Source organism: Agrilus planipennis, unplaced genomic scaffold (genome assembly GCF_000699045.2).
Source record: "Agrilus planipennis isolate EAB-ADULT unplaced genomic scaffold, Apla_2.0 scaffold25, whole genome shotgun sequence".
NCBI classification, from domain to species: Eukaryota; Metazoa; Arthropoda; class Insecta; order Coleoptera; family Buprestidae; genus Agrilus; species Agrilus planipennis.
In genome coordinates, this window is record NW_020439112.1 from 221738 (window position 1) to 247318 (window position 25581).

The following is a 25581-nucleotide window of genomic DNA, read 5'->3' on the forward strand; positions in this document are numbered from 1 at the left end:
TTTTTTATTAATTAATTAATTATATTTCTTATTTTACAATAAAAAAATATAAATTTGCAGTGTTCGTCAATAATACTGCGTTTTTACGTAATTTATCAGTAATTTTTTATTAATTACGAATTAATTTATATTTACCAATGTTTTCCAATTATTGTTTTTTTTTAATGTAGCCCCAAAATAATACAATTTTGCTTAAATCGTTTTAAAAAGAATTTCAACTTTATTTTTTTCAAATATTTTAGATTAAATTTTGATTAATGGCACTTTCTACATTCATTGGTAAATATTTTTTGTTTGATTATAAAAAAAAAACTGATTGTTACCTATGCGATGCAAATTCTTTGAAGAGCAGGGACTATGTTACCAGATACATTAATAACTTTTGGTTATATTGCACTGACGTACAAAAATAAATTAATAAAGAGCCATTATTTACGCGTAATGTTCATAATAAATAATTGCTAATAACTATACGAAATTTTAGGGCCGTTTATAAGGACGGCAAACTATTGTATGCATACGTATATACATATATATCTTTATAGAAAGAAGGACGAAATAAAAGGAACGAGGAAATTTATAAACAAAAAAAATCAAAACACGTCAAGATGTTGAACATTACCTTTGAAAGCCAAGGAAGTCTATCAGACGGTCGTTCCAACTGTCCAGCCAATTATACAAAGGTCCATGGACGGGATCTTGGGTACCGTTTTTTATTTCCGCCTCTATGGGCATGTATTCTTCACCCCGGATGCAGAAGTAACTTTTTATGGGCCCCCTGCACATTGGACAACGATCTAATCTGTCGAAACAGCTTGCACAAATGCATGTATGTCTGAAAATAATATCATATATTGTACTGCCAAAAACATTTTTAATTATTATAAATAAAAAACAGTAGATATTTTAATATGTACCGTACCTGCAGGGTAATAGGGCCCTTGAAAGGGGGAAATACTGACAAACAACGCACAATTGTTCACCACTTGTATTCCAAATGGCTGTGTCGTCTCTCGTGGGACAAAGCAGCGTTCGTCCCATAGCATCTGGATGCCCGCCCCCTACAGGCTCTGCTACCGCTAATGGTATTTGACTATCTTCGTAATTGCCTGGATTGCCTGTAGCTAAGTACAGTTGCTTAAAGAAGAAAAAACCAAAATCAATCTTTATTAAAGTTACATCTTGTATTTTAGAGACTTCATTACATAAAATGTTTGGAAATGTGCTCATACAAAGTTTATTTGTTTTACCTTTAGGCAAGACAACTGTCCGTTGGCCTGTTTCAGATACTGAGCTAAAACACTGGTGGGCAGGGTGCAAACAGAATCTCTGATATGGACGACATTAATTAATGACACCTAAAAATAATTTAATTAAATGCCATGGGATAATAAATTAATGTTTCTAATATTAAGAAATAAATTGCAAAATCTATAAAGTTGACAAATTAATTTAAAAGAAACGTTTTCAAGAATAATTTAATACTTCTTTTGAAATCGTAACTATTAATTTTTAATTGACTACGAGAAATCTACAGTAATTAAATTGTTTTTTAATGTTTACCGTTTCATCGGGATGTATGGCTCCGGAGTCTTCAACTCTAATTAAAAAGATTACCAGGGGATAGCAAAGACGCGGCGGTGTACCTAGGTCTAATTGTGTATCTGGTAGGCTTAAAGTAAGTACCTCATCCGCATGTGGGTCTCTTCTGAAAAAAAAAATATATGCAATTATAAAATACAAACGGGTTGGAAATTCAATAATAAATCAATATATTTTCGTTTAAGTGAAAAAAATTGAAATAATATCTACAGCTCAAACCAAAAAAGGTAAATTAAATTGCTTGTGACCGAAATTAGTGTGATCGTTAACCAATTAACAAAAATTTAAACGTACGTGGAAGAAAAGCCCACTTGTTGATAATGTCCGTTTAAAAAAACGTTTTTGGAGAGTTCCTCTCTTAATGTGGTCCACGGTCTCCATAAGTTAATGTGCAACTCTCTTATATTCACACCCCAATACACCAGCATTTTATATCGGACTTGACTGGAAATCAAGCATAGCACTCCTGCAATTTACGGCATCGTATAAAATTAAATGTGCTAATTAATCAAAATATTTACTTTTATTGCAATTAAACTATGAAAACATAAGGTATTTTACGTACAGTTTAACTCACAGATAACAATTATTTCAAAAAGTGTACTTTTCCAGCTTGAAATTACTAATTGAATTTTGTATTTCTAACAAAATTTATTATAAACAGGAATTAATTTAACATTTAAATCACGTAGTTTATGTTTGAGATGTTTAGTTATTATTTTATTATTCTTACACCTCCGAATAAAAAATATAAAGTATAATAACATGATAAAAAATTCATACGCACGAAAACAAATACAAAAAAAATTGATAAAGAATAATTTGCTATTATTAAGCAGCATGTAGAAGAAGGTATAGAAAAAGGTAAAAATGTTCCGCAAAGATCCAACAAACGTGTTAAAATGATGCACTTGTTTAATGATGTTATTTTTTTTGTGTATTTAGAGTGCGCTTATAATTAAATTTTGATTAAGTAAATGTCCATTTTACGTAAACATTTTGTTAATGTTTCTTTAAATAAAATTATCTAACACGCACGAACAAGTACAATAGATAACGTTATTTAATAACATACTAATTTTTCATTCATTAGTCTGTAACGGTCACGTACATGTTCATTTACGTCAAAAACGTTAATTATTCCACTGATTGTTTATTATAAATACAACAAAAATTATTTATTATTCCTTGCGCTTAGTAAGAACCCATTTGTATGACGATGTTTCATGATTAGTTTGTATTGGAAGTACTAAAAAAGGAATTAAGATAACTACAGAAATTTTCAAATCAATACTAAAATTATTTTTAGATAATAAGTAGGTAGCTGAAACTGGGATATATTGTATAAGTCTTGCAGCCTTCATAAGCAAATATTTTTTAATTTTTAATAATTCTTGTAAGATACTGATACTTCATATAAAATTTTAAGATAAATATCAAAAGCTAGTTTCAATTATATTTCCTTTAAAAAAAATTGCTTCTCATATAACATTTGTAAAAGATAAATTTAAATAAATCCACAGTTATTTGTAAGCCACATGAAAGTTGAAAATACAATTTAGTTTTACTAATTAAACTGTGGGTACTGTACTTATATTCCTTATTTGGATAGGAAAATAAAAAGATAAGAAAACGCGGAAACTTGGAACGCTAATTTCATCTATATTTTAGAAAAATTAGAATGTTTAAGTTTAACGCTATAGACAATAGTGAGATTTGGTCATTTGATAAATAAGAGTGTACTATTAATTTTGTTATTAGGTGTACTTTGTGTACAATGCGATTATGTGATGATTGTAGAAGCCAGTACTGGAAAGGATTGAGGCCACGGCGGATTACGTAATGCAGATCGCATATTCCGTAATAATACAGTAAGTGAAAGTTGTATGTCACAGTAAACGAATCTAGCACGTTCCTATCTCGAGTGCAGAATAAACGACATTAACGATTAAAAAAAAACTGGATAACCTGCTTTTTTTTTAGCGTCCACTTGCCCAATTTTGTAACCCACATACATTGATTCATGTGTAATATTTGCTCACGCTTTAATATTATGGTGTTTTATTAATTTGTTATTAATCAAGGATTTTATTAACTAATCAAAAAATTATGAATAATACATCACAATTGTGATATACATGAATAAAAATTTAAACTGTTAGCTTTATAAAAAGAATTTTCCATGGTTCTATTATTATTATTTACAACTTCAAGGCTAAAAATATTTAAAGGCCACCAAAAAATGCCCCATGAATGATAAATAATAATTATTAAGTATACAAAGCTAAATAATCTTTTTATATGGAGCTTACCAGAATATGAAGACTTAGAAGTTTCAATTAATTTAAAAGTATAAGGTATATGAACTTTCATCATGTTCATTTGTGGTATTCTTGGGGTAACTTGATGTAAAGAGTTTGGAAAAACTAAGTCCTCACCATGTACTCGTAAAACCATCATGTTTCTAGGACAACAAAATCCAATTTTAAAATATTTATATACAGAATCTTAGCTGCCTTATAGGAAATAAGAATATTTACCTTGTAATAAATAGTATCATGGCACAAAAACAGAGAAGGACAGCCAAGACTGAAAAGATGTTAGAAAATTCTGCTACTGAAATTAGCATTGTTGTAAATGTCATAACCGGGTAGAGTTTGAAATTATCACAACAGTAATTAATCTTTACTTTTTTAGCGCTTTGTAATGTATTTATAAAACACAACAGTGCATTTTCCTTTTTAAAGAATACCACTTCGTTGATACACGATCACCACGGACTATACATTTACACATGAATTATATTTGTAATTAGCATTCGTTGCACAGTTAATTTGGTTTTGATATTTATCGCGTTTATTAAAAATATTTGTAACCATTTCACGAAAACACTAAACTGTTCAATAACCGTCAATTAAATGAGTAGATTGTCAAAACAGTCCGATATATAACAACAAAATTGGAAACACAACCCGTACTCCAGCAACATGTTATACGTCATTGTACAATTAAAAAACATGGAACTATCTAAGGTACCAAAGACATTAATTATAAAATAATTATGAAAAACATGTGGATTCTACATTGAACTAAAAAGCTTTCAGCACGATATGCTTCTACATTGATTTATAAAATATGTGACTTTAATTTTATTTTTTAATTAATAGGTAAGATATATTCACCATCATTATCCATAAACACTACGTGATTTCGCTGTTGTTTGTATTTTGGTAATACTAGTAACCTAACTTATTGTGTTCACATTTACCTAATATTTGGTAGTTTTATATGTTTAAAAATGTATATTTATTAATTAGATAGTAAAAACATAAGTGCTGGAAATATTTTTCATTGATAATGGTGCCGTAAATGCAAACAAAGAAAAAGTGCGAAAGAACATAACCTCTCAAGGCAGTTAATAAAAAAATTATTTTATATATTTACCCTTTAATTATTTTAATGAATTACTATAAAGATTGCCATTTTGTACCTCTTTCCTCACAAGGAAATATTTACACCTCTTCATGTATAAAATTGGCTAATGGATTTAACAAATTATTGTTAGCTGCGTTGAAGAGAGAAGTTATTTGCTTTGAATATCAAGAAAACTCATCTGGAAATTTGTATTCAACTACCAAACACATTTCTTTTACATACATTCCAAGTAAGAAGTCACTAATACCTTATTTTAATAATTTTATGTGGAAGTGTTTCTGTTGTTTAGGTGGTGCTGAAATTATCTCCTTAGATGCATTTAACAAGTCAGAAAATGGCAACGATTTTGTTTTTGGAATTACCATAATAAAGGTATAGCTTTATGACATGCATTTCTGAAATAGTTTTCTGTTCTTTAAATTATAATTTAGAGCGTTGCTTTGGTTTTGTTTAGAACTTTAAGTGTCTTTTCTTCATTTTAATTTATATTTTAGAAAGGTTTTGATTTGAATTCTACAGAGACATACTACTTAAACATTTATTCAGAATGGGAAGAAAGTGCCGATTTGAACATTGAAAGTATATCTCAAAACTGTTTGAATATAGAGTTAAAGTTTGTGCCCTATCATCTGACACACACGTACCTAATAAGCAACAGTAATGCCGCTACCTACAAAAAGGAGGTAACAATATATATAACATGTAATTATTGTTTTTACTCTTTGTTTTACATTTTTAGGTGGTATTTTTACTTTCTGGTAGCGATATTCAGATTCACGTTTACCGAGAGAATCAAACCAAACATACATACAAAGAGATTGATTCTAATGATTATTTTCCAGAATTCTCTAAATTACCATCTGTAGTTACATGGATAGACGTTTTTTATTATGAAAATGATAAAGAGTAATTATAAGTTCATTATTTCGTTGATTGTTGATCTTATTGTACTCAACTTTTCTTTAGAAGACTTACGGCGTTTGGCTGCGAATGTGGATATTTTCGAATTTGTAAGGTCTCGGTAGATAAAAAAGAAGTAATTTTCAGGTTCTCAACTCAATTAGATAATATCATTTCTAATGTTAGAATATTTACTGAAAACGACAGTGTAAGTGATGATCCAAAAATCTCCAAGATATTCAGCTTTGTGCAGAATGAACCTCCTAATAATTTAGTTTTAAATGTTCTAGTAACAAATACCTTGTTACCGTCCGTTATTTTCAAGTAAACTACTTATTTTTTCCTTTAAACATATGTGACTGTACTAAGTTCTTTTTAATAGGGATGTTTTGAATTATGGCCTTAAAAAATATACCACCCTTCCTAAATTTGAAACAACGGGGGTTATAACGTGTTCAGAAGTGGCCGACATTGATTTCGATGGAAATAAAGAAATTCTGTTTGGTACCAGTACACAGGTAAAACTCTTCTTTTAAAAGGGAAGAAATTATATAAAAAAATGTNAATGGTTGGATTTTAGAAAACATAAAACAATTTCCATCACCAATTTTTAACATAAAACATACTGACATAACTGGGGATGGTATAAGGGAATTAATTATCATTAGTATGAACGGCTTACATATACTACAGGTATTTTGAATCAGTGTGAAATATAAAAATGTAAATATAATTCGAAAATATTTTTTGTAGGCAAATCTAAATGTAACACGTGAATTATTTCAGAAAAAAATTAAAGCCTTCACGCTTTTATCATCGAAACTTGACGTAAATAACTAATCTTTTGTATTTATTTATTTGAAGGTTTAAGGTAAAAAGTGACTTCAATGGATTATCATATTTTTTTTAATGTACATGCTTTTTATATCAATATACATTATTTTTCTGTAAAAGTCATCCTTTTATTTATGCTAAATCCTTATTTGCCCTGGCATTATTAATAAAAAAGAACATAAAGGGAAATTAAGTGGAACTATTAAATAAAAGATAATACAAATAATTCATATATGCATATGTATATAAAGTCAACAGTTTCGTTTCTTTTAGGTATTTATACAATTTATATATACCTAATGGAAGGTTGTATTTTTGGATTTTAAATTCAAAAAAAACATTTAACAAAATTGTACTAATTTTGGGGAAGAAACAAATAAAATTTGTTTTGTTAAAGCATCGGATTTTATTTACTTTTTTAAATTATCAATAAGTAGAATTCGTTTTGAAAAAACCATTTCGATACATACAAAAAACTACTGAAATATATTATATTTTATTATCATTATTATTATTTATGTTTATATACTTGTAGGCTTTAATGAAATTTTCAATTTCTGTTTCCAAAAATAACTTGCAAAATTTAAAAAACAAATGAATTTCTTTATCTACAGTAGGTACATTTATTTACATCTTTTGGGCATTAAATATACAACACATTAAAACCGAATTGGAAACTTTTGATATTTTTTTATATTTTCAACTTTTATTCAATAAAACATGCACAGTAACTTTTTTGCAAACTTGTGAAAACATTCTAATAACTCGTGAACAATTTACTCGAATCAAACAGTGCAACTGCAATTTAGTTCTCATTCAAAAAATATTTTTGTTATCGTGCCATGAATAATTTTAAAGTAATTCTATAGTCTGCACTTCTATACAAAATATTTCTACCATTTTCAATTTCAGAAGCACTATTGGAAGTTCTGCCTGGATTTTCATTGTAATGTGAAGTTTTGCGCAATAATAAAGCGAATACATATTGCTAATAGTAGGCCCAAACGAATGTAATGCTTTTTTGGGATAAAAAAGGAACAACAGTTATCTAAAATCTAGGGCAACATAAATAAACCTTTGGTGAAGAAATATATATACTTTAAAATATGTTGCACGGGATAAAACCACATTTTCATTTCAATTTAGAAATTCATAATTTAATTGATATATTGAAATACATTAACTTTTCCACTTCAGTAAAAAAATAGTATTTTAATTAATTGTATTAATTATATTTATATTTCATCTTTTCCAAAGACCGCAACGAAGTCTTTAATTTCCAAAGAAAAATGAGAGGCTGTTGAACAATATCAAGAAAATTATGGAAAAAGTTAAAGTATTGTACATATTTCGTGAATATTAAAAAGGTGACAGTTGGAAGATAAATAAATTGAAATATTTATTTAGTAATGCTTACTATCTTATCTTTCGTCCAATAAACATAAAAAAAGACCTGCTTCCAAGCAAGAAATAGATGATTACGATAATAAATAATTTTAATTAGATAGAAGCTAATGTTTAGGGAACGAAATTCTGATTATTTAGGTCATTTAATTCGGTAAAAGTTGAAGAGGAAATTATAACTAAATAAATTAAATAACATGAGCAATAACCGAGACAGCACAAAAAAAAAATAATAAAAATCGCGCGCGTTTCGTTATTAACATATAGTTACCTTAATAAATTAAATTGAAGAATTATTAAAGGACGTTCTCTGCCAGGACGATCTTTCTAGTCGACGTTGTCCTGAAAAATGAGACGCACATAACCGGGTGATCCTGCTAGAGTCGTTGCACAAAACGGGCACATCACATGAAAGCTATTTGTACCATGAGGAATTGGTATACGGGCCCAATACCTTTGAAATAATACAATAAACGTTTATGATCTGTAATTTTAAATGAAAAAAAAAACTTACTTGACTGTTTTTTCAGTTGCCATGTGTCCACAGGGATTGAATGCAAATGTTGGAGGACCAGAATCAACGTAGAAGGCTGGTTCCAAACCCATGCACAATTTAACTACAGGACCAAGCTTTAAAACAAAAAACAAAAGTTAAATGAAACCGAAAATATTTTTCGAACCTTTAAAATTTTAATAGTTTAAAAATTACACTTGATAATTAATAAGACAAAAGTAAAGTAATTCGATAGAGTAATACGTAAAAATATCTCTGATATAAATACGTAAGCAATACCTTAAGACAGATTGGACATTTTCGACTCTCCGAATCTTTATCCTGTCCCCAGTCATGGTGGCCTTGTACATGTCCACAATTAAGATATACATAGGGTTGTTGTTGATTTTCGTTTCCAGTTACCCTACGGGGAATCACTAACGTATTTAGACCCACAGGACATTGCGGTCTACCTGCGTTTATTTCGTCAATACCGCGTTCTAAGTCTTTTTTTGTCTAAAAGAAATGTTCAAATTAATTTTACATCACAACTGCAAAATTATAAATAAATAAACACACAGATTTGAATTACATAAATACATACAGGAGATTTTGCTAAACTTTCCGCAGACCTCCACAGTAATGTCGCACCGCAAAGATCTATAAGGGTTCCGTCTTGAAGAATATTTGTCTCGTCTTCTACCTAAATTTTAAAAAAAAAATTAGTCGTTGATTAAAAGTAATTAACAAACAATGAAAAAAACATATTTGTCTTACTTTCTGGCCTTTCTGTTGGGCAGATCTAGATTCTCTAAGAAAATAAACACCACCGCCAACAGAGGTCTCAAGCCATGATCCATTAGCTGCCTCTCCCCCAATAAACGAGCCACGAGGATGGAATATAAGAATACCGTTCGTTGTTTGACCGTCAATGTCTTTCCCATTTTCTTGCCATTTGTTGGCTTTTTCCTAAAATTATACAAATACTGTTTAATAAATTTACAAGTAAGATATACATTGTAGGTCGTTTTATAATTTTTAATTAGATAGTTTTTTTTTTTGGAAATATTTACTTACACCTAGGAAAATATTTCTAGAAGAATCAAAGCCTGCAGCATACACTCTACATATCGTTGGATTGTTCCTGTCTGCTAAAATTCGACATGCAAACCTAGAAATCGTACTTTGTACAACTTTTTCAGTAGATTTATCTGGTCCTGGAATTGTATCCATAACTATAAAATCAATTGGTGACTCTGAAGAACGTCCAATCTAAATGTGGAGGAAATATTTAGGTATTTGTTCTGAATTATAAAGTAATATGCTTCAAACATTTCATGTTTCCAATTTATAATTTATTTTCCTTACCTGAAACATGTCAGTTTCATCATCTGGTGTATACTCCACAATAACTGCATGATTTCGAGACAATGTGTAGGATATTGAATGTTGTTTTGCATCTAAAATGGCTTGTGTTGTTTGGGGAGTTTTTACAACATAATGTTTTGATCTTTTAACTCCATTTGCCTCTTGCCTACGATATAGAGCAAATTTGCTTTTTTTCCTACCCCTATCAGCTGGCTGCAGTGATCCATTATATCTACAATACACAAGACTATTTTTGTTTAAAGTTTGGTGGACAAATTTCTGACATGGAATTGGACAATTTGCTATTAATGCTAAGTGTGCAAAATGATAATAATAACATATTTACCCTAGAATTACAAGTTCTCCATATTTAACTGTTTGCTTAGGTTTCTCAGAATTGTCCTGTTCCTCTAAAATTGGTGATTCAGTTCCATCAGACCTAAACAATGGAAATTACATTAAAACTAAACAATTTCATTGTTATTAATAAACAACAATCCAATTCAAACCAACAAACTGTTTTATGTAATGTAAGAATTATTAGGAAGTTTTTGAAAATATCACTTGTTTGAAGTATAGGGTGCATTTATTTTATTGCTGTAATTAGTAAAATGATCTAAACGTATGGTTTAATTCATTACTCATTGTTTTTTTTGTTGAACTCTTCTTAGGAAAAAGGAACTAGAGAGAAAAGTGTGGAGAACAATAACCAAGACAAAAAAAACATGAAACATAATAAGAAAAGCATAAATGGCTAATCTAACCTTTTAACCATATCTGCAGCCGTGATTCTTGTTTATTTGCTCTGTACGATATATAAACACTTTTAATTATAACACAAACACAAAAATGATATATTGTTTGCAGTGCATCCTTAATTAAGAAATATGGACACACGTTTCACTGAAACTAATTCAGACTATTTAAATAGGCCGTTTAGGTTTATTTTTAACTTAACACAACTGATATTAAAATGGCAAATTTCACCAATTTTCTGTTATTTCACATTACAATCAATGTGAGCTTATCTAATTTCCTTGAATAGTCAATAAAACACCGTTCATTCAAACTCTGTTATTGATGGACGATGGCGTTTTAGACATTGCTGATTTCAATAATAATATGATAGGTAATAGTAATGGCTACCGCTACGGTTTTCTTGTCAATTGTTGTGTTGGGTATTTTAGGGTATTATAGTATTGTGTCCTGGTAATTTTTAGATTTTTCCTTATTTACGATTGGTAAAAGTAAGTAGTGGTTATATAGCATCTAGCGTGAAGAAAATTCAAATATTTTATCACGATTTTTTTTTAAATATAATAAAGTTTTATTCATTATAAAGTTTTTGAATAATAGCAGAAAAACTGTTTTCATTCGTATAGGTTTCCAATTAAGTAATGTTATAGTAAACTGAACAGTAAAAGAAATACTTACAATCTTATTAATTTTCGTTTTCTCATTTTTTTATCGTGGCAAGACCATTCTACTTCGAAATTACTTTCCATATAATAATTTAATTTACTAATAAGTAAATGACTAAGTTTTAAACACGACGTTTTCCGCTTCATTACTAATTTCATAAAAAATGTTTCGAAAGCTCATTTTTAAGAAACACTGTTTTCACACACAATAAGCGCTAAATAACATTTAAAAACCGTAAAAGTCTATTTTTTTCTTTTAAATAATTTGAATAAAACGGTGCACTTCATCGAGGTGATTCACGTAGAATGACAACGAAGAAATTTTTGGTTTCTCACATTTCGGAGCAGTTATAAACAAGTTCGAGCATGTTCAAAACTGTAAGACATTCCATTACAATTACTTTCTATTTAATTTCGAAGATTATAGAAATTATTGTTTGACAAAATAAAAACCTTTATTGTAATTTTAGATTTCAATTTAGACAACTTTATGTTTTTTATTAAATGTTTGTGAATAATTAAAATTATTATATATTATTGGTCTGCAATATTATTCAATTGTTTTTAAAATTCTATTCACTTTTTTTAATTTCTTTGATTCGATGCATATTTATTGAGTATTTAACAATTTAAATTTGAAATAATTAACGAATTAGAATGATATTTTTTTGCATTATAAGTAAAAAAATAACTATCACGGATTATGATTGATTATAACGATTTAATTTATAAATTGTTAATTATATACCAACTAATCTTAAAAGACTAAAAAGCATATATTATGTAGGTACTTGATTTTGATTTCTTTTAGAGAATTTATTAACGTTATAAGTTCAACCCATTCATACAGACGCATAGTTTCTTTGAAACACCCTGTATCTAGTTGAAATTGTTATGACATGAGGTTATGACATTTTTATCGACAATTGTTTATTTAATCTCGGATGTTGAGGTATTTCGGAATTATGGCAACAAAAAAGCTCAAAGGATTAGATTTTGAAGTTTATGGTCGAGTTCAAGGTTTGATAACTCAGTTGAAATATTCTTGAACAGTTAAATAATTTTCAATACATTTTGCAGGAGTGTTCTTTCGAAAGGTAAGGATATTTTTTCCTTACATTAAATGTTGTTCCTTTAATTAATATGTGGAATTAATATCTGCAAAAGCATACGCAAGAGCAAGCCCAAAAATTAGGTTTGAAAGGTTGGTGTAGAAATACTAGTCAAGGAACAGTAAAAGGAGTTTTGGAAGGACCTGAAGATGGTGTTAATCAGATGTTAGCAAAGTATTAATTGTAAGAAGTATTGAATTTCATATGATTTCTGATTTTAGGAAAAATTGGTTACAATTTAAAGGAAGCCCACAATCACAAATAGATAAAGCTATATTTGAAAATGAAAGGGAAATCAGTGAATTTTCATTTAAAGACTTTCAAATTAAAAGATAAAATTCTATTTTTGTGAATGTAGAATCCAGCATTATGTAATTTATTAGTAAACAAAATATTAAGGTATTCCTGCACTGTTGTTTTTGATTATCAGGATGATGCATTTTACTACAACATACAGCCTTAAAAAGAATCTGGTATGTTTGGTTCTGTATTATCTAAATATTTACTTTCATATTTTACTTAACTGTTCTAACTAAAAAGACAAGTTCAATTTATGATTTTATTCCTTTTTACACACCAACAGTAAATAATTGCCATTGTATTATTTTTAAATATACAATGAGAAACAGTACTCTTAATTAACAAATAACTTACATGAACTACTACTTAAAAAATGAGGGGAATATAAGAGATTGTCAAAATTTAAGGTCTTTAATTGCTTGAGGCAAATCAGGCAATTTCATATCTTTAATTTGTTGTGGAATGTTCATGTTTTTTACAGCTGATACAGCTCTTGCAGGAGCAGCTATAATACCGGCCTGAAATGAACATTTTCATGAAAAACATTCAACAATTGTAAAATGAAACATACCTCCTGTTTTTCAAATTTATTTTGATCTTCAATTCTTGTTAAAATCTCAGTCATATTTGTTTCTAATACCATTCCGCCCATTACTAATTCATTTAGAATAAAATGTACTTTATCAACATGGAATATTAAATCTAATTCACATACATTCTCAAAGCATTTGTCTAATGTTTCTACAAACACCTGTATTAAATCCAAAATTCCTAATTCACTCTCTGATGAATCCACACAAAAAACAAAATAAAGAGTGGCATAATGCCTATAAATTAATTTATAGTCACTTCCTCCAATTAAACTAGAAATAAGAAAATTAAAGTATTCACCCCGGATGCAGAAGTAACTTTTTATGGGCCCCCTGCACATTGGACAACGATCTAATCTGTCGAAACAGCTTGCACAAATGCATGTATGTCTGAAAATAATATCATATATTGTACTGCCAAAAACATTTTTAATTATTATAAATAAAAAACAGTAGATATTTTAATATGTACCGTACCTGCAGGGTAATAGGGCCCTTGAAAGGGGGAAATACTGACAAACAACGCACAATTGTTCACCACTTGTATTCCAAATGGCTGTGTCGTCTCTCGTGGGACAAAGCAGCGTTCGTCCCATAGCATCTGGATGCCCGCCCCCTACAGGCTCTGCTACCGCTANTAATAAATATTAAATACTTATTTATGAATATTCTTTGCTTATTGATACAAATGTGCAGAAAGAAAGGTAAATATATTAAAATTCACGCTAAATGAAGAATTATTTTAATGTTCTTATACGTCAAAGCATGGTCGAAGCCATAGATAATAGGTCAATGCCGTCAAATCAAGATGCTGTCCAATGCTGTCGCATGGCTGTCGCTGTCAAATCTGGAGAAGTGTCATGTTAAGTTGTCATCAATGGCGTTGTCTGTTATTATTTATTATTTTGTATTAATATATTAAATCGTAATTAATTTGTGCTAGTTATATAAGAACAATGATAAATAAGTTGTACGATACAATGCGGACAAACAGTGGGTGTTTTATATTGAAAAAGTATGTGCATGTTTTAATTGTGACTTCTGTTTTAACACATATTCAAGGTAAATTGGTGTTGTGTACATTTTACTTTTTAAAAAGTTATAGAGATAAAATTGCTTTTTAAATGTTATATTGATAAAATTGTTGGTCATTTTGCTAGAATGTGTGTAATACATTTACAAAAATGCAACAGTTATTTATTATATAAATTTTTAAAAGGTGGCCGATTGCAATTAGATATGCAGAGTACATATATTTTATATTATTTTACATTGCCACTTTTTAATAAAATAGTAACTATTATACAAGTCAATTATATACATTACGTCGTATCTTCAGGTCCTTATGTTCGATATTTACTTTTTGAAATGTGCATCAAAACATGAATGCAATCACTACAGAAACAATACTAGATAAAACATTGGTTAATAGATACCAAGTTTAATTCAAAATAATTAGAATATTTAAAGGTGAAAATATCTTTGTTTTTTACTGTTTAGGTGTAAAATAAGTTTTTATATTTTTCTGTTAAAGAATTATGTGCAATTATTTCATTATTATGTTTCTCTTTATGCAAAAATAAGTCCAAAAAAGTTCCTTTTTTTGTTTAATATCTGAAAGGGTATAAGGTTGACATGGTATTTAGTAATTATTAAGATAATGAAACTTGCCACACGTACTCTCGAAATTACATCTGATGGTTCCAGTTATTTTTACGATTTTACTGCCAGTTGCATCATATAAACAAAAAAAACAGTGAAATTGTACCTTCAGATCTCAATTCCAATAATAGAATGTTCTTTAAATACAGAAAATATTTTTTTGTTTCAAACACTGAGAATGGATTGCTTGAAATGTTTTTAATTTTTGCTTTTTTATAACTAGTGTGTCCCTCTATCCCTTTGTAATATTCAAATCTGTACCTTTCTTTTAGTGTTGGTGATAATTTTTATTACATTATAAATTGTTTAGTCTTGTTAAAACATGAGTATTTTGTATACAATTCTTTGAATGTACTTCGTTTTAGCATACATTGTGGAATTTATTATCGAACCTGCTGATACGACTGTTGAAGCCGGTCAGTCGTGTGTTTTGGACTGCGTGGTAAAAACAGCCCAAGAGTATCCTTCTAATATGGTTACAATACAATGGTTGGACCAAGATCGTCAACCACTTTCGTACCTAGGTGATTTTTATAGGTAACTATTTTATACTTACTGTTAAATCGTCGTTAACATTTTCCTTACTTTATTCCAGATCTCAATTAGCAAATGGATCGTTATATATAGCTAGTGTATCTGAAGAACTTTCAGGAAATTACCAGTGCCTCGCTTCACTTCCTAATGTAGGAGCTGTGGTTAGTCGGGTTGCCCATTTAACTATAGCTAGTAAGTATAGGCATAAAACTGACCTTTTTTACTTTGCCTATATCTTATAAATATACCTTTAGTTATTATCACAATTCATATGCATAATTTGTTTTATTAATATGGTTAAGGGTTTTTGTAATATAAATACAAGAAAAAATGGGGAATCGTGATATGAAAAGAAATTACGTTATGATTATGATGATCCAGAATATATCGAGTTTTATATTTTAATTTTAATCAATTAAGTACTTTTGAGAATTGTCATGGATGTGGATATTTAATATTTATAATCGTATCTAAATTCATTTTAAAGCTTTATCCGGTTTTCTACAAGAACCCCGAGACATAACAGTTTATCCTGGTCAAAAGGCGTATTTTGCGTGTCGAGTACAAACGTCCCTTCCACCTCGGATAAGGTGGTTAAAGGATGAAAGACCATTGCAACTGGACAAGTTAAGAATGGCAATATTACCGTCAGGAGCGTTGGAAATAGACGAAGTTAAAAGTGCCGATCAAGGAAGTTACAGGTACGATTTTAAAGTGTTTAGAGCGTTAAAATATTTATTATCCTTTCGGTTTATGTAGATGCAATGTGTCGAGCGTAAACACGTACAGGCTTAGTAATAAAGCTAATTTAATTATAAACGAAGACCAGGAACAAGCGGCTAGTATTTCAGCCCCCAGTTTCATTGCTCTGCCCCAGTCGAAAATAGTTAAAGAGGGTGAAACTGTAACTCTAGACTGCACTGCCAACGGCAACCCCTATCCTACTATTACGTGGCTAAAAGACGGTTACACTGTTGATATGGCGTATGTAGAAGTCTCTTTTTGGCTTAACAAAGTCAATAATCGATTATTATATTTTCTTAAAGGAACTTGGACAGTAGGTTCAGTTGGGTTGGATCGACAACGTCGTTGCAAATTAAAAAAATTGAAGAATCTGATGCTGGGGTGTATCAGTGTAGGGCTGAAAATAGAGAGGATAGCGTAGATGCATCAGTTACTCTTCAGGTTCAGGTAATATTTCTTATACTTAAACAATTTAAGTTGAGATTAATATTCTTACAATTCAAAGTTCATGAAAAAAACGGAAAATTTATTTATAAGTAAATTATATTATATTTTTTTAAATATCGTCTTACATTCTCTTCCTAGGTGCCACCAAAATTCCTTAAGAAACCAATGGACAAAGTTGATGTGATAAATAAAGACACAGAATTCGAATGCTCTGTTTATGGCAAACCAGAACCGAAAATAGAATGGTTAAAAAATGGGGAAATCATTATTCCTACTGAATACTATCAAATAGTGAATGGGTATTAATTAGTAAGCGTTTTTATTGTGATGGTTTTTGTAATTTTGCATATTGTAGAAATAACTTAAAAATTTTGGGCCTGATGACATCAGATAGTGGTTTGTTTCAATGTATTGCATCAAATCCAGCAGGGAACATTCAGGCTTCTGCCAGTTTAAAAGTCACAAGTGCAGGTATTTTTCGTAAATTTTGCTTTTCCATTTCTTGTAACTCGTCTTTGAATAATATGTCGACCAACATTTGAACAGATTCATACAAACTACACTTAATATTTAAAAAATGTATTTTGTTTATTGATTTCATTTATTAAGGAGGAACCAGAAGAGTAATTTCAGGAATTAGGCTTTTAGTTGTTTTCAAAAATGTGTACTTAAAATATCATCTTACTCATTATTATTCATTAATTAATCCCAAAATATTTGTTATTAGAAAATAAAATTTTTACTAGTTGTGCATTCAAGAATGATCACCATTTTCTGCTAGTTTCAATTTCTCTTTAATTTATGGAATTGTAGGTATTTTCTGCATAATTTTATTTTGTTTCTCAAAGTTCTTTTAATTATTAATTTCTGTTTTATTTTTCCTTTTACCCTTACCCTTACAACCTGTTCCTGTTTTGATTGAATTCCTATATTCATTATTGTCACTGTACTAACGTTGCGTATTTCAACCCTATTATATATGTTAATATTAACATCCTTTACTAAACGCATGCTATTTATCCCTCTTTACTTTTTCTCTTGCTTTTATAATAACAGAAAAAGTAAAAAAATCCCACAATAGGAAGAAGTTTTCTAAAGATGAATCGTTACCTACCATTAACAAATTACAATCACGTACTGCTTTTGCACATTTAAAATCGGATGAATCTAGTAGCTTGGGGGAGGTTCAGTTTGGTAGTTTTGCAATACCAAAACAACTGCAATACAGTAGTGATCCTATCCTTAACATTAGCAATAAGCAAGACAGACATAAAATTCTCGATTCTTTGCAAAACACTTTAGCTAGTAGTAGTAATAGTACTAATCTAGGAGATATTCTCTCTGCTTACACTGAATCCACCCCTATCACCAAACCCATTATAGCAGATGGAGATGAAAAGAATGTTCAAGAAGAAGTTCCTGGGCCTCCAATTAATCTGAAAGCTTCCATTGTTAAAGCACGATTTGTAACTCTAAGCTGGCAACCACCTCCCAATTATAATGGAGATATAATTGCTTATTCTGTCTATTATAAGCGAGGAAGCAGTGAAAGGTGCATATACAATTGTTTTGAATTGTAACCCTAAAAATATGATTTTGTATGTTTTATTTTTCTTTGTATTAGGGAAAGGGTTCAAAATACAACAAGATCCCGTTTGGAGGACATCAACATCGGAGGTTTGCAACCAGGCCAGGTTTATTTTTTTAGGGTTGTGGCATATAGTAAATTGGGTCCAGGCTTATCCTCTGAGAGTCTGAAAGTGACAACTCAGACCGAGGAGCGTGTTCCCAGTGCCCCAGAACAGTTTAATGCTTATGCGACCAGCGTAATGTCTATACATGCAACTTGGAAGCCCCCATTAGTTCAAAATGGAGAAATACAACTTTATAGAGTTTACTATATGGAGGTATATGTTTTTTCTTTTAAAGATGTAAAAGATATTTCTTTTATGCATAGTATGGAAGAGAAAATTAATGTCTTCAAAATACTCTTTCAGACAATGTCTTCTACTGAGCACAACATTGAAACAACAAATCTGCAGTGTGATATACTGGGATTGTCAATTTATACAGAGTACAGTGTTTGGGTGGTTGCAATAAATCAGAACGGGGCAGGTGCTGCTTCAGAAGAAAAATTAGTGAGGACATTCAGTGCACCACCCTCTGAATCACCCCTTAATGTTACATTGGAGCCTGCAAGTAGCACGGTAAGAAAATACTTCATTTGTATATACACGTTTTAGTACTTTTCATTTTTTTACTCTTTTAAAGTCCATTATTGTATATTGGGAGCCCCCTGCGCCTGACGGTCAAAATGGTATAATAACCGGATATAAGCTTCGCTATCGGAAATTGGGTAGAAAAGGGGATACAATAACTACTCCAGCTAATTTGCGTTCTTTTACATTAAGTAATTTAGAAAAGGGATCAACTTATCAAGTAAAATTGTGGGCTTTGAACGTGAATGGCACAGGTCCTCCCACTGAGTGGTACGAATGCCAAACATTAGAAAACGATTCCGATGAATCTCAAGTACCTGATATTCCAACGCAACTACGAGGTACATATTTAGTAAAATTATTATAAATAAATTTTAGTTTTATGCCTCCGCCTTAAAACCGTTTTGTTGTAGTGCGAGCACATTCTGATAAAATAGGGGTAATGTGGAACGCACCCTTAAACCAAAATATTAAAGTAAGAAATTACATATTGGGATGGGGCAAAGGGGTGTCTGATATTTACACAAAAGAATTGGACGAGAAACAGAGAAGTTATGTTATTGAGAAATTAGGTTTGTTTTCAATTTTATTTTACATGTTAAAGTTATTGTTTTCTAATTATTATTTTAGAACCGAATTCTGATTATGTAATTAGTTTACGGGCCAGTAATCAGAAAGGTGCCGGCTTACAATTGTATGCAAATGTACGAACGCGTGACGAACCGCCCCCCGAAATAGTAAGTCCTTTGATACCCCCCGTAGGTCTCAAAGCTCAAGTTTTAAGTTCGTCCTCGGTCGTGCTGTACTGGACTGATACGTCGCTTAGCAAAAGTCAGGTAAAAATACTGTTTGTTTTATTTTTATTCTAAGTAATTTTAATTTAATTTTTTGTCGTAGTATGTTCGTGATAGATATTATGTGGTGAAGTTTACAGCAGAGAAAAGTTCTAAAAGCAAGTACGTCAACGTTACGGACCCTTATGTGAAGATCGACGACTTGAAACCTTTCACTATGTACGAATTTAGCGTTAAAGTTGTAAAAGGTAAACATTTTTTTTAATTTTCGAGTCAAAGTTTTGTAATCGTAATTCTAATTTAAGGCCGGAGAGAAAGTCCATGGAGTATGGTAGTTCAGAACGCTACATGGGAAAACCCTCCAAATTCTCCACCTAAAAACTTATCAGTAGTTTCTGTTGAGGGCGAAGGACAAGTGTTAAAATTACAGTGGCAACCTCTGAAGTTACAAACCGGCCGAGTTACAGGTATTATTACCTTTTATTGGGTATTTAATTTTTTTGTACAATAAAATGTTGGAATGTATCAACGTACCAAGTAGTGCATTAGTTTGATCCATGTCTTTATTATTATAGGATACGTTATTTTGTATACTACGAACACTACTAAACGTGATCGTGAGTGGTCTGCTCAAGCAGTAAAAGGTGATGAGAATAGTGTCATTATCAGCGATTTGGAACCAAATACAGAATACTTTTTCAAGGTGCAGGCTAGAAACAGTGGAGGAAACGGACCGTTTTCTGCTCTTGCCTCCTTTCGTACAGGTATGAATTGTAGGCATGACTTAAAATTATATCTAAACTTAACTGGTACTTTTTCTGTTATTGATATGCTTCATGTATTAAATGTTAAAATTTTAAGAGAAAGATGCTAAAGTTCATAAGTTCAATAAAGGGTACGAAGCAGTACAAGAAGTGTTGCTTAACTTTTGATTGTTACAGGTTATTTTTCCAATAAGTTGCTAATTTATATAGCAATAGCTGGTGTAGTATTAGCCGTAACTCTCGTCATTACCGTTGTGATTGTTTATTATCGTAAAAGAGAATGTGCGACGTCTCCCAGTCGTTCACGAAGCAAATATCAAAAAAGCTGTCAGCAGATTAAGCCCCCTGATCTGTGGATTCATCATGATCAAATGGAATTGAAAGAAAAGAGTCATTGTAGTAACGATGGCGCTAGTAGCTGTGGGGCAGTGACTTTGCCTAGAAGTATGGGTGCTAACGAATTCGACAGTCGCGATAATCATCCATCTAATTCATTAGATAAAACGACCTACGTGCCTGGATATATGGGTAAATAGACAGAAATATATCCTTGTTTTAACCAAAAGATATATTCAGTATTGAACCTTTAGGAGCCTTTAAATAAAACGCTTTCTTCACGATGATAGGTCACTATTTTTAAAAGCGCTCTTTTACTAGTCTTCAAATCGTTGCCCACATAGGGGATAATTTTTGACTAATGCTAAAATAAAAGTAACTAACAATGAAAATAGAAACTCTATTTATTTACCGTACACATTTTGAAATAGCTTGCTTGCCAAATGTAAGCTTATTGTTTTTTATTTTTAGCTACAGCCATAGTAACTCCGATTAACACAGCATCATCGAGCCATACTAGTAATGATTCCACCCCTTCAAGTCGAACCAATTACCCCAGAACACAGTATAACATTTCCCGAGCCCATATTGCCATGGACCAAAATATGGATGGTCAAATGCCAGAACACCTTAGCGGTCCAGTTAATTCCCGAAGTACCTGTGATATTGGACCTTGCAATTCGAATTATGCTAGGTATTATAATAAGAAACATTTGCATCTTTTTGCAGTTATTAACATTTTTTTTTTACTATATTTAGTCACCCGCCGATTGCTCATGTTCCACCTGGTAGTACGTACGCTCCAGGAATGAATGTGACAGCCGATCCGCAGCCGGTAAGGAGGATTCCCGGACTTGGTCATCCGTTGAAAAGTTTTAGTGTTCCTGCGCCACCTCCACTATCAGCACCAGGAACACCCCAGCCAAAACATATAGGTGAGTACTTAATAAACATCGGTAAAAGCATTAATGCAAAAAACGAGCCAACATATTTCTAATAAATATAAAACTTACTTACTTTGTAGACGGGGGAGAGGTCCAGAATTACCCATACGTCCCTATTCTATTTTTTGACTTTCCGAATTAAAAAGTAAGAAAACGGATTTTTGGTAATTAATTTATTTTTTAATTGCAGGAACTCCGCAACCGTCTCAGATAATAATTCGGCCTAACACGTCCCCCTATAAAAAGACAATGGCTGGCTGTAATCCGACTGTTGTCGGTACCCCAGCCTCTCGTATAACGACCTCAAATCCGCCGCCCCATACGGCGGAGGAGGTGCAACCCCTTAAGCCGTCTCATTCCACTGAAGAGTTAAACCAAGAAATGGCAAACTTGGAAGGACTGATGATTACTTTGAACGCGATCACGGCGAGCGAATTTGAATGTTAGGGTTACGTGTGCATGGATTGAAAAAGGTATGTAAAAGTAATGACGTAACATGTGCGATGTACCTATGTATAAATGGTCGGTTTTTTTATTTCTCTTGTATAATGTGTGGTGTAATAAGGGAAATATCTTTTGCGCGTTAGTACTTAGTGAATCAAATTGGCTCGTAAAAAAAATATTCACTTAACGTAAATACTGTAGTTTTAAAACTTCTTTCTATTTTTATTTCTTTTAATGGTTTAACTATATACTTGTATAGGAAATTTAGAATTTGAACAGTTATTTCGATTGTGAAAATGTCCAGTAATTTTTATAAATCTTTTATATANGTGTGATTTTAACAAATAGTTGGCGATGTAATATGTAAAAATTGCGCAATGAAATATCATACGTTATGGGTATTCATTTATAATAATATAAGATAGTTTTGTAGAGATAAAGCGAGAACAACGAATCTGAAGAATTTAGGTCGCGGAAACTTTGTTAAGTAAATGCATTTTAAAGTGTAGGAAATTGCATTTGTTCTCGAAAAGAAGGAGTAGAACACGTATTTTGCACCTAGAAGTAAAATTTACATGCACAAATCCCTAGGGATTTGTCCTTTCAGAAACTCTATAATCTAACACGAGCAATTCTTTATACACTAGCGGCGAGTTAAGAATCAAACATAGGGATATTCTAGTAGCAATATGCAATCATCAAAAGGTGGCATCATCTTTTCTACAAATCCCTTAAGCCAATAAGGAAATCTAAGTTCAATTAATGTAATTGAAAGTTTTTAAAGGGCTGTTACTTTTTGTTCAAAAGATTTTGAGAATTCAGTTAGTTTAAGGCAGTTTTTAGAGCTTTTTCACTTTATCATAAGGTCGTCAGTCCTAAGACTGGTTGGACTGGACGCGTACTTCCACTCTTTCCTATCGTTAACTAATCTTCGCATTTCCTTAAAACTAAAGCATCCCAGATCCTTAACTATTTGCGTAATGTAGGTCAACATCTACTCCTCTTAACACCTGTTTCTGCCTCTAATATGTCTTTTTCGCTTGTAGGATATAAAAAAATGAAGAAATAGTGGCAAATAAATGTGTAACTTTTGTGTCCGGTGATCGTTTTACCTTACCTGTATATGTATAGAGAAATATGTACCTACACGTATTTGTACTTGCTGTAAGTATTTTGAGTAAATTTACATGGTAACAGTGTTTTGGACTAATAATAAGCATAGGAACCAGTGGCAGAAAAGGCATAATAGTATTGGGCCATCGGTCTGAAGAGGTCCTCGGTCCGAGAGACAGTGGGGACAGGAATTATAACAAATTATTAAGATTTGAACAATCCGTACTTTCTATAGGGATGTGTAAATTTTTTATTTTTTTTTTTAATGCATACTTTTAAGACGTTCGAAGCCTAAAACAATAGTATAAGTTTTTTACGAGGAATTATTTAGTTTATAATAGCATTTACTTACGTACAAAAATCGAAAACGACTGTATTCTGATAAGACTGATAACAAAACGGTTTTAAGGTGATATATTTTTTTTCGAGTCAGTTTGATTATGCATTTTTGTACTCCTCTATAATAATTAAAAGCAATCCACCCGTAAGTACTTTAACTACGTTAATTTAAAATTTAAACTATGTGATGTCGAATATGTGTTATTTATTATTTTAATTTTATTTTTAAGTTAATATTTTCGGTAATTTACATAAAAAGCACTTGGACTTTTCTCCATTATTAGTATGTACGTATCTAATTAAAAACACATTTTATCCGAACAGGGTATATTATGTATTATCGAGCACATTTAGTATTTTAATAGGTAATTATAATATTGCCTACATTTATTGCAAAGTGTCGTGTCGTGCCGGTCCTTGCCGTAGGACAAGGGTTGACGATTTGTGGCTCATCTGTCTTTTTTTAAAATATTATATTTCTAAAGCCAAAGAAAGGAATGCCTAACATTTGAATATTTACTTCAAAATTATAATTGATAAACGTTTATTAAGTGAAAAAAAAAAATAGCGAATCGCCTGAATTATTAGAAAATAATGTCTTCGATTTGCAAGTGACTCTTCTAAGCGAATGTTATAGTTAGGTGTATTCTTATGTTATGGCGTTTGAGTCATGTGTGTGTGAGCCGATCGTTCCGCACTCTTTTAAGAGCTTTTTATTTCATATAATGTAATGAAGATAAAGGTTTTTATTTGCGTTTGTGTAAAATTGAAAGTGTGTACGTGGGATTATTTATTTATTTTAATATACTATTAATGATGTCATTTTTTTACATTTGTAGAATTATCACATCAAAATTATTTTTTTGTGCTCTTTTTATGCGACCAAAAAAACTAAAATTTATGAAAACTAAAATAATTTATAATAAATTTGGGCTATTCGCGAAACCGTAAAATATAGGGTTTATCAAAATAACTTTAAAAATGTTCTTAAAAAGAAAAACAAAACCACTGATTCTATCATAGGCCAAAAATAAGCCATATCAACTCTTGTCCTTATCACTCGTATTTATAAATTTTGTCGTAGTTACAGTAATTATTATACTTGACCTTCCGGTGTAAAATAGTAAAAAATAATGGATTTTTTCTACAAAATTGACCACAAATGAGATAGGTAGAATAAAGTTAGATCTCTGGCAAGATAAAGAATTTTTTTTTCTCCAGTGTGTTTTAGTATTATTGATTTATAATAAAAAATGTGGTAAAGGTTTTCTAATTTGAAAAAAGTTAAAGAAAAATGCTCAAAATTTTATATGAAATATTTGAATAGGCTTTACTTATATCAATATTAATAAAACATCTTGGGGAAAACTTCTTTGATCTTGCTATTATACATATATGTTCTTTTCACTGTGAATAACTGGTAGAAGAAGAGTTTTAATTGTCGTACCTATACATATAATAGATAATTATTAAAAAATGCCTACATATACAACAATAGAAACTGTTGCTCGTTATATTTTAGTTTTAATTTGTAATGTACTAATTTCTTATTGCCATTTGTAAAGTCCCAGTGTTTTTCCTTTAATTATTTATCGAAAAGGATGCTACTATGAATTCCTTAATCTCTCTAAGGAAATTGAATAACATAATTTAGCCGTATAGAATAAAAGGCAGTATACTTATATACATTTAAACATTATATACATACATGACTGCAATCAAACAACGGATGTTTTTTTATATAATTTAATATTACTATTTGTGACAGACAATGAGGTAACA

At 30.6% G+C, this 25581-nt stretch overlaps 6 protein-coding genes and 1 long non-coding RNA gene across 12 annotated transcripts; 4 read left to right on the top strand and 3 right to left on the bottom strand.

Moving 5' to 3' along the window:
* Positions 1–559: 559 nt before the first annotated feature.
* LOC108739218 (cell growth regulator with RING finger domain protein 1) lies at positions 560–4603 on the bottom strand. 2 transcript variants are annotated; one of them, XM_025977674.1, is made up of 7 exons: positions 4143–4603; positions 3915–4066; positions 1897–2068; positions 1564–1705; positions 1251–1358; positions 923–1137; positions 560–835 (listed from the first exon to the last, which is right to left on the bottom strand). In XM_025977674.1, exons 1-7 carry the CDS (start codon positions 4244–4246, stop codon positions 619–621), a joined length of 1110 nt encoding a protein of 369 aa, XP_025833459.1. In that variant the 5' UTR covers positions 4247–4603; the 3' UTR covers positions 560–618. The 2 variants fall into 2 exon arrangements, with proteins under 2 accessions (XP_025833459.1, XP_025833458.1); XM_025977673.1 differs by having other exon boundaries at positions 1564–1708; positions 4143–4602.
* Positions 4604–4809: 206 nt separating this feature from the next.
* On the top strand, positions 4810–6473 carry LOC112905370 (KICSTOR complex protein kaptin-like). Its single transcript, XM_025977620.1, has 6 exons — positions 4810–5266; positions 5327–5409; positions 5532–5720; positions 5777–5943; positions 6004–6261; positions 6320–6473. The coding sequence occupies exons 1-6, from the start codon at positions 5062–5064 to the stop codon at positions 6471–6473; spliced, it is 1056 nt and encodes a 351-aa protein (XP_025833405.1). The 5' UTR covers positions 4810–5061.
* Positions 6474–6528: 55 nt separating this feature from the next.
* Positions 6529–6856, top strand: LOC112905381. The gene is made up of 2 exons (XR_003231743.1): positions 6529–6630; positions 6691–6856. It is a non-coding gene; the product is annotated as an uncharacterized LOC112905381 (long non-coding RNA).
* A 1630-nt stretch (positions 6857–8486) lies between these two features.
* Positions 8487–11749, bottom strand: LOC108739196 (protein pellino). 4 transcript variants are annotated; one of them, XM_018472993.2, is made up of 9 exons: positions 11471–11749; positions 10383–10475; positions 10037–10268; positions 9746–9940; positions 9446–9637; positions 9273–9371; positions 8969–9184; positions 8690–8805; positions 8487–8629 (listed from the first exon to the last, which is right to left on the bottom strand). In XM_018472993.2, the coding sequence occupies exons 1-9, from the start codon at positions 11614–11616 to the stop codon at positions 8503–8505; spliced, it is 1416 nt and encodes a 471-aa protein (XP_018328495.1). In that variant the 5' UTR covers positions 11617–11749; the 3' UTR covers positions 8487–8502. The 4 variants fall into 4 exon arrangements, with proteins under 4 accessions (XP_018328495.1, XP_018328487.1, XP_018328503.1 ...); XM_018472985.2 differs by having other exon boundaries at positions 10037–10283; XM_018473001.2 differs by lacking the exon at positions 11471–11749 and adding an exon at positions 10801–11200 and having other exon boundaries at positions 10037–10283.
* Positions 11746–12979, top strand: LOC108739238 (acylphosphatase-2-like). Its single transcript, XM_018473059.1, has 5 exons — positions 11746–11835; positions 12269–12477; positions 12538–12554; positions 12625–12734; positions 12791–12979. The coding sequence occupies exons 2-5, from the start codon at positions 12402–12404 to the stop codon at positions 12903–12905; spliced, it is 318 nt and encodes a 105-aa protein (XP_018328561.1). The 5' UTR covers positions 11746–11835; positions 12269–12401; the 3' UTR covers positions 12906–12979.
* A 72-nt stretch (positions 12980–13051) lies between these two features.
* Positions 13052–13605, bottom strand: LOC108739246 (AP-3 complex subunit sigma-1). The gene is made up of 2 exons (XM_018473070.2): positions 13441–13605; positions 13052–13387 (listed from the first exon to the last, which is right to left on the bottom strand). The coding sequence occupies exons 1-2, from the start codon at positions 13519–13521 to the stop codon at positions 13265–13267; spliced, it is 204 nt and encodes a 67-aa protein (XP_018328572.1). The 5' UTR covers positions 13522–13605; the 3' UTR covers positions 13052–13264.
* A 671-nt stretch (positions 13606–14276) lies between these two features.
* On the top strand, positions 14277–22669 carry LOC108739561 (neogenin). Of its 2 annotated transcripts, none has more exons than XM_018473531.2 (21): positions 14277–14521; positions 15487–15658; positions 15717–15847; positions 16143–16356; positions 16415–16639; positions 16702–16846; positions 16985–17145; positions 17202–17317; positions 17903–18398; positions 18471–18753; positions 18844–19053; positions 19118–19406; positions 19479–19637; positions 19696–19901; positions 19963–20107; positions 20165–20326; positions 20435–20623; positions 20801–21151; positions 21431–21653; positions 21719–21894; positions 22094–22669. In XM_018473531.2, the coding sequence occupies exons 1-21, from the start codon at positions 14416–14418 to the stop codon at positions 22348–22350; spliced, it is 4416 nt and encodes a 1471-aa protein (XP_018329033.1). In that variant the 5' UTR covers positions 14277–14415; the 3' UTR covers positions 22351–22669. The 2 variants fall into 2 exon arrangements, with proteins under 2 accessions (XP_018329033.1, XP_018329042.1); XM_018473540.2 differs by having other exon boundaries at positions 18230–18398.
* The last annotated feature ends 2912 nt before the right edge of the window (positions 22670–25581 follow it).

What these genes read in the sequence shown, in the direction of transcription:
- LOC108739238 (XM_018473059.1), top strand. Translation starts at nt 12,402, where the DNA reads ATGTTGAGGTATTTCGGAATTATGGCAACAAAAAAGCTCAAAGGATTA. An exon ending in GAAGATGGTGTTAATCAGAT is followed by an intron (nt 12,735 to 12,790) that starts GTTAGCAAAGTA and finishes TTCTGATTTTAG; the next exon opens with GAAAAATTGGTTACAATTTA.
- LOC108739246 (XM_018473070.2), bottom strand. Translation starts at nt 13,521, where the DNA reads ATGGGCGGAATGGTATTAGAAACAAATATGACTGAGATTTTAACAAGA. An exon ending in ATAAATTTGAAAAACAGGAG is followed by an intron (nt 13,388 to 13,440) that starts GTATGTTTCATT and finishes TGTTCATTTCAG; the next exon opens with GCCGGTATTATAGCTGCTCC.
- LOC108739218 (XM_025977673.1), bottom strand. Translation starts at nt 4,246, where the DNA reads ATGACATTTACAACAATGCTAATTTCAGTAGCAGAATTTTCTAACATC. An exon ending in TTCTAAGTCTTCATATTCTG is followed by an intron (nt 2,069 to 3,914) that starts GTAAGCTCCATA and finishes CGTAAATTGCAG; the next exon opens with GAGTGCTATGCTTGATTTCC. An exon ending in CAAGTGGGCTTTTCTTCCAC is followed by an intron (nt 1,709 to 1,896) that starts GTACGTTTAAAT and finishes TTTTTTTTTCAG; the next exon opens with AAGAGACCCACATGCGGATG.
- LOC112905370 (XM_025977620.1), top strand. Translation starts at nt 5,062, where the DNA reads ATGAATTACTATAAAGATTGCCATTTTGTACCTCTTTCCTCACAAGGA. An exon ending in TATTATGAAAATGATAAAGA is followed by an intron (nt 5,944 to 6,003) that starts GTAATTATAAGT and finishes ACTTTTCTTTAG; the next exon opens with AAGACTTACGGCGTTTGGCT. An exon ending in TTACCGTCCGTTATTTTCAA is followed by an intron (nt 6,262 to 6,319) that starts GTAAACTACTTA and finishes TCTTTTTAATAG; the next exon opens with GGATGTTTTGAATTATGGCC.
- LOC108739561 (XM_018473531.2), top strand. Translation starts at nt 14,416, where the DNA reads ATGATAAATAAGTTGTACGATACAATGCGGACAAACAGTGGGTGTTTT. An exon ending in TCTTGCCTCCTTTCGTACAG is followed by an intron (nt 20,624 to 20,800) that starts GTATGAATTGTA and finishes TGATTGTTACAG; the next exon opens with GTTATTTTTCCAATAAGTTG. An exon ending in CTACGTGCCTGGATATATGG is followed by an intron (nt 21,152 to 21,430) that starts GTAAATAGACAG and finishes TTTTATTTTTAG; the next exon opens with CTACAGCCATAGTAACTCCG.
- LOC108739196 (XM_018472985.2), bottom strand. Translation starts at nt 11,616, where the DNA reads ATGAAATTAGTAATGAAGCGGAAAACGTCGTGTTTAAAACTTAGTCAT. An exon ending in AAACGAAAATTAATAAGATT is followed by an intron (nt 10,476 to 11,470) that starts GTAAGTATTTCT and finishes TCCATTGTTTAG; the next exon opens with GTCTGATGGAACTGAATCAC. An exon ending in CTAGAAATATTTTCCTAGGT is followed by an intron (nt 9,638 to 9,745) that starts GTAAGTAAATAT and finishes GTATAATTTTAG; the next exon opens with GAAAAAGCCAACAAATGGCA.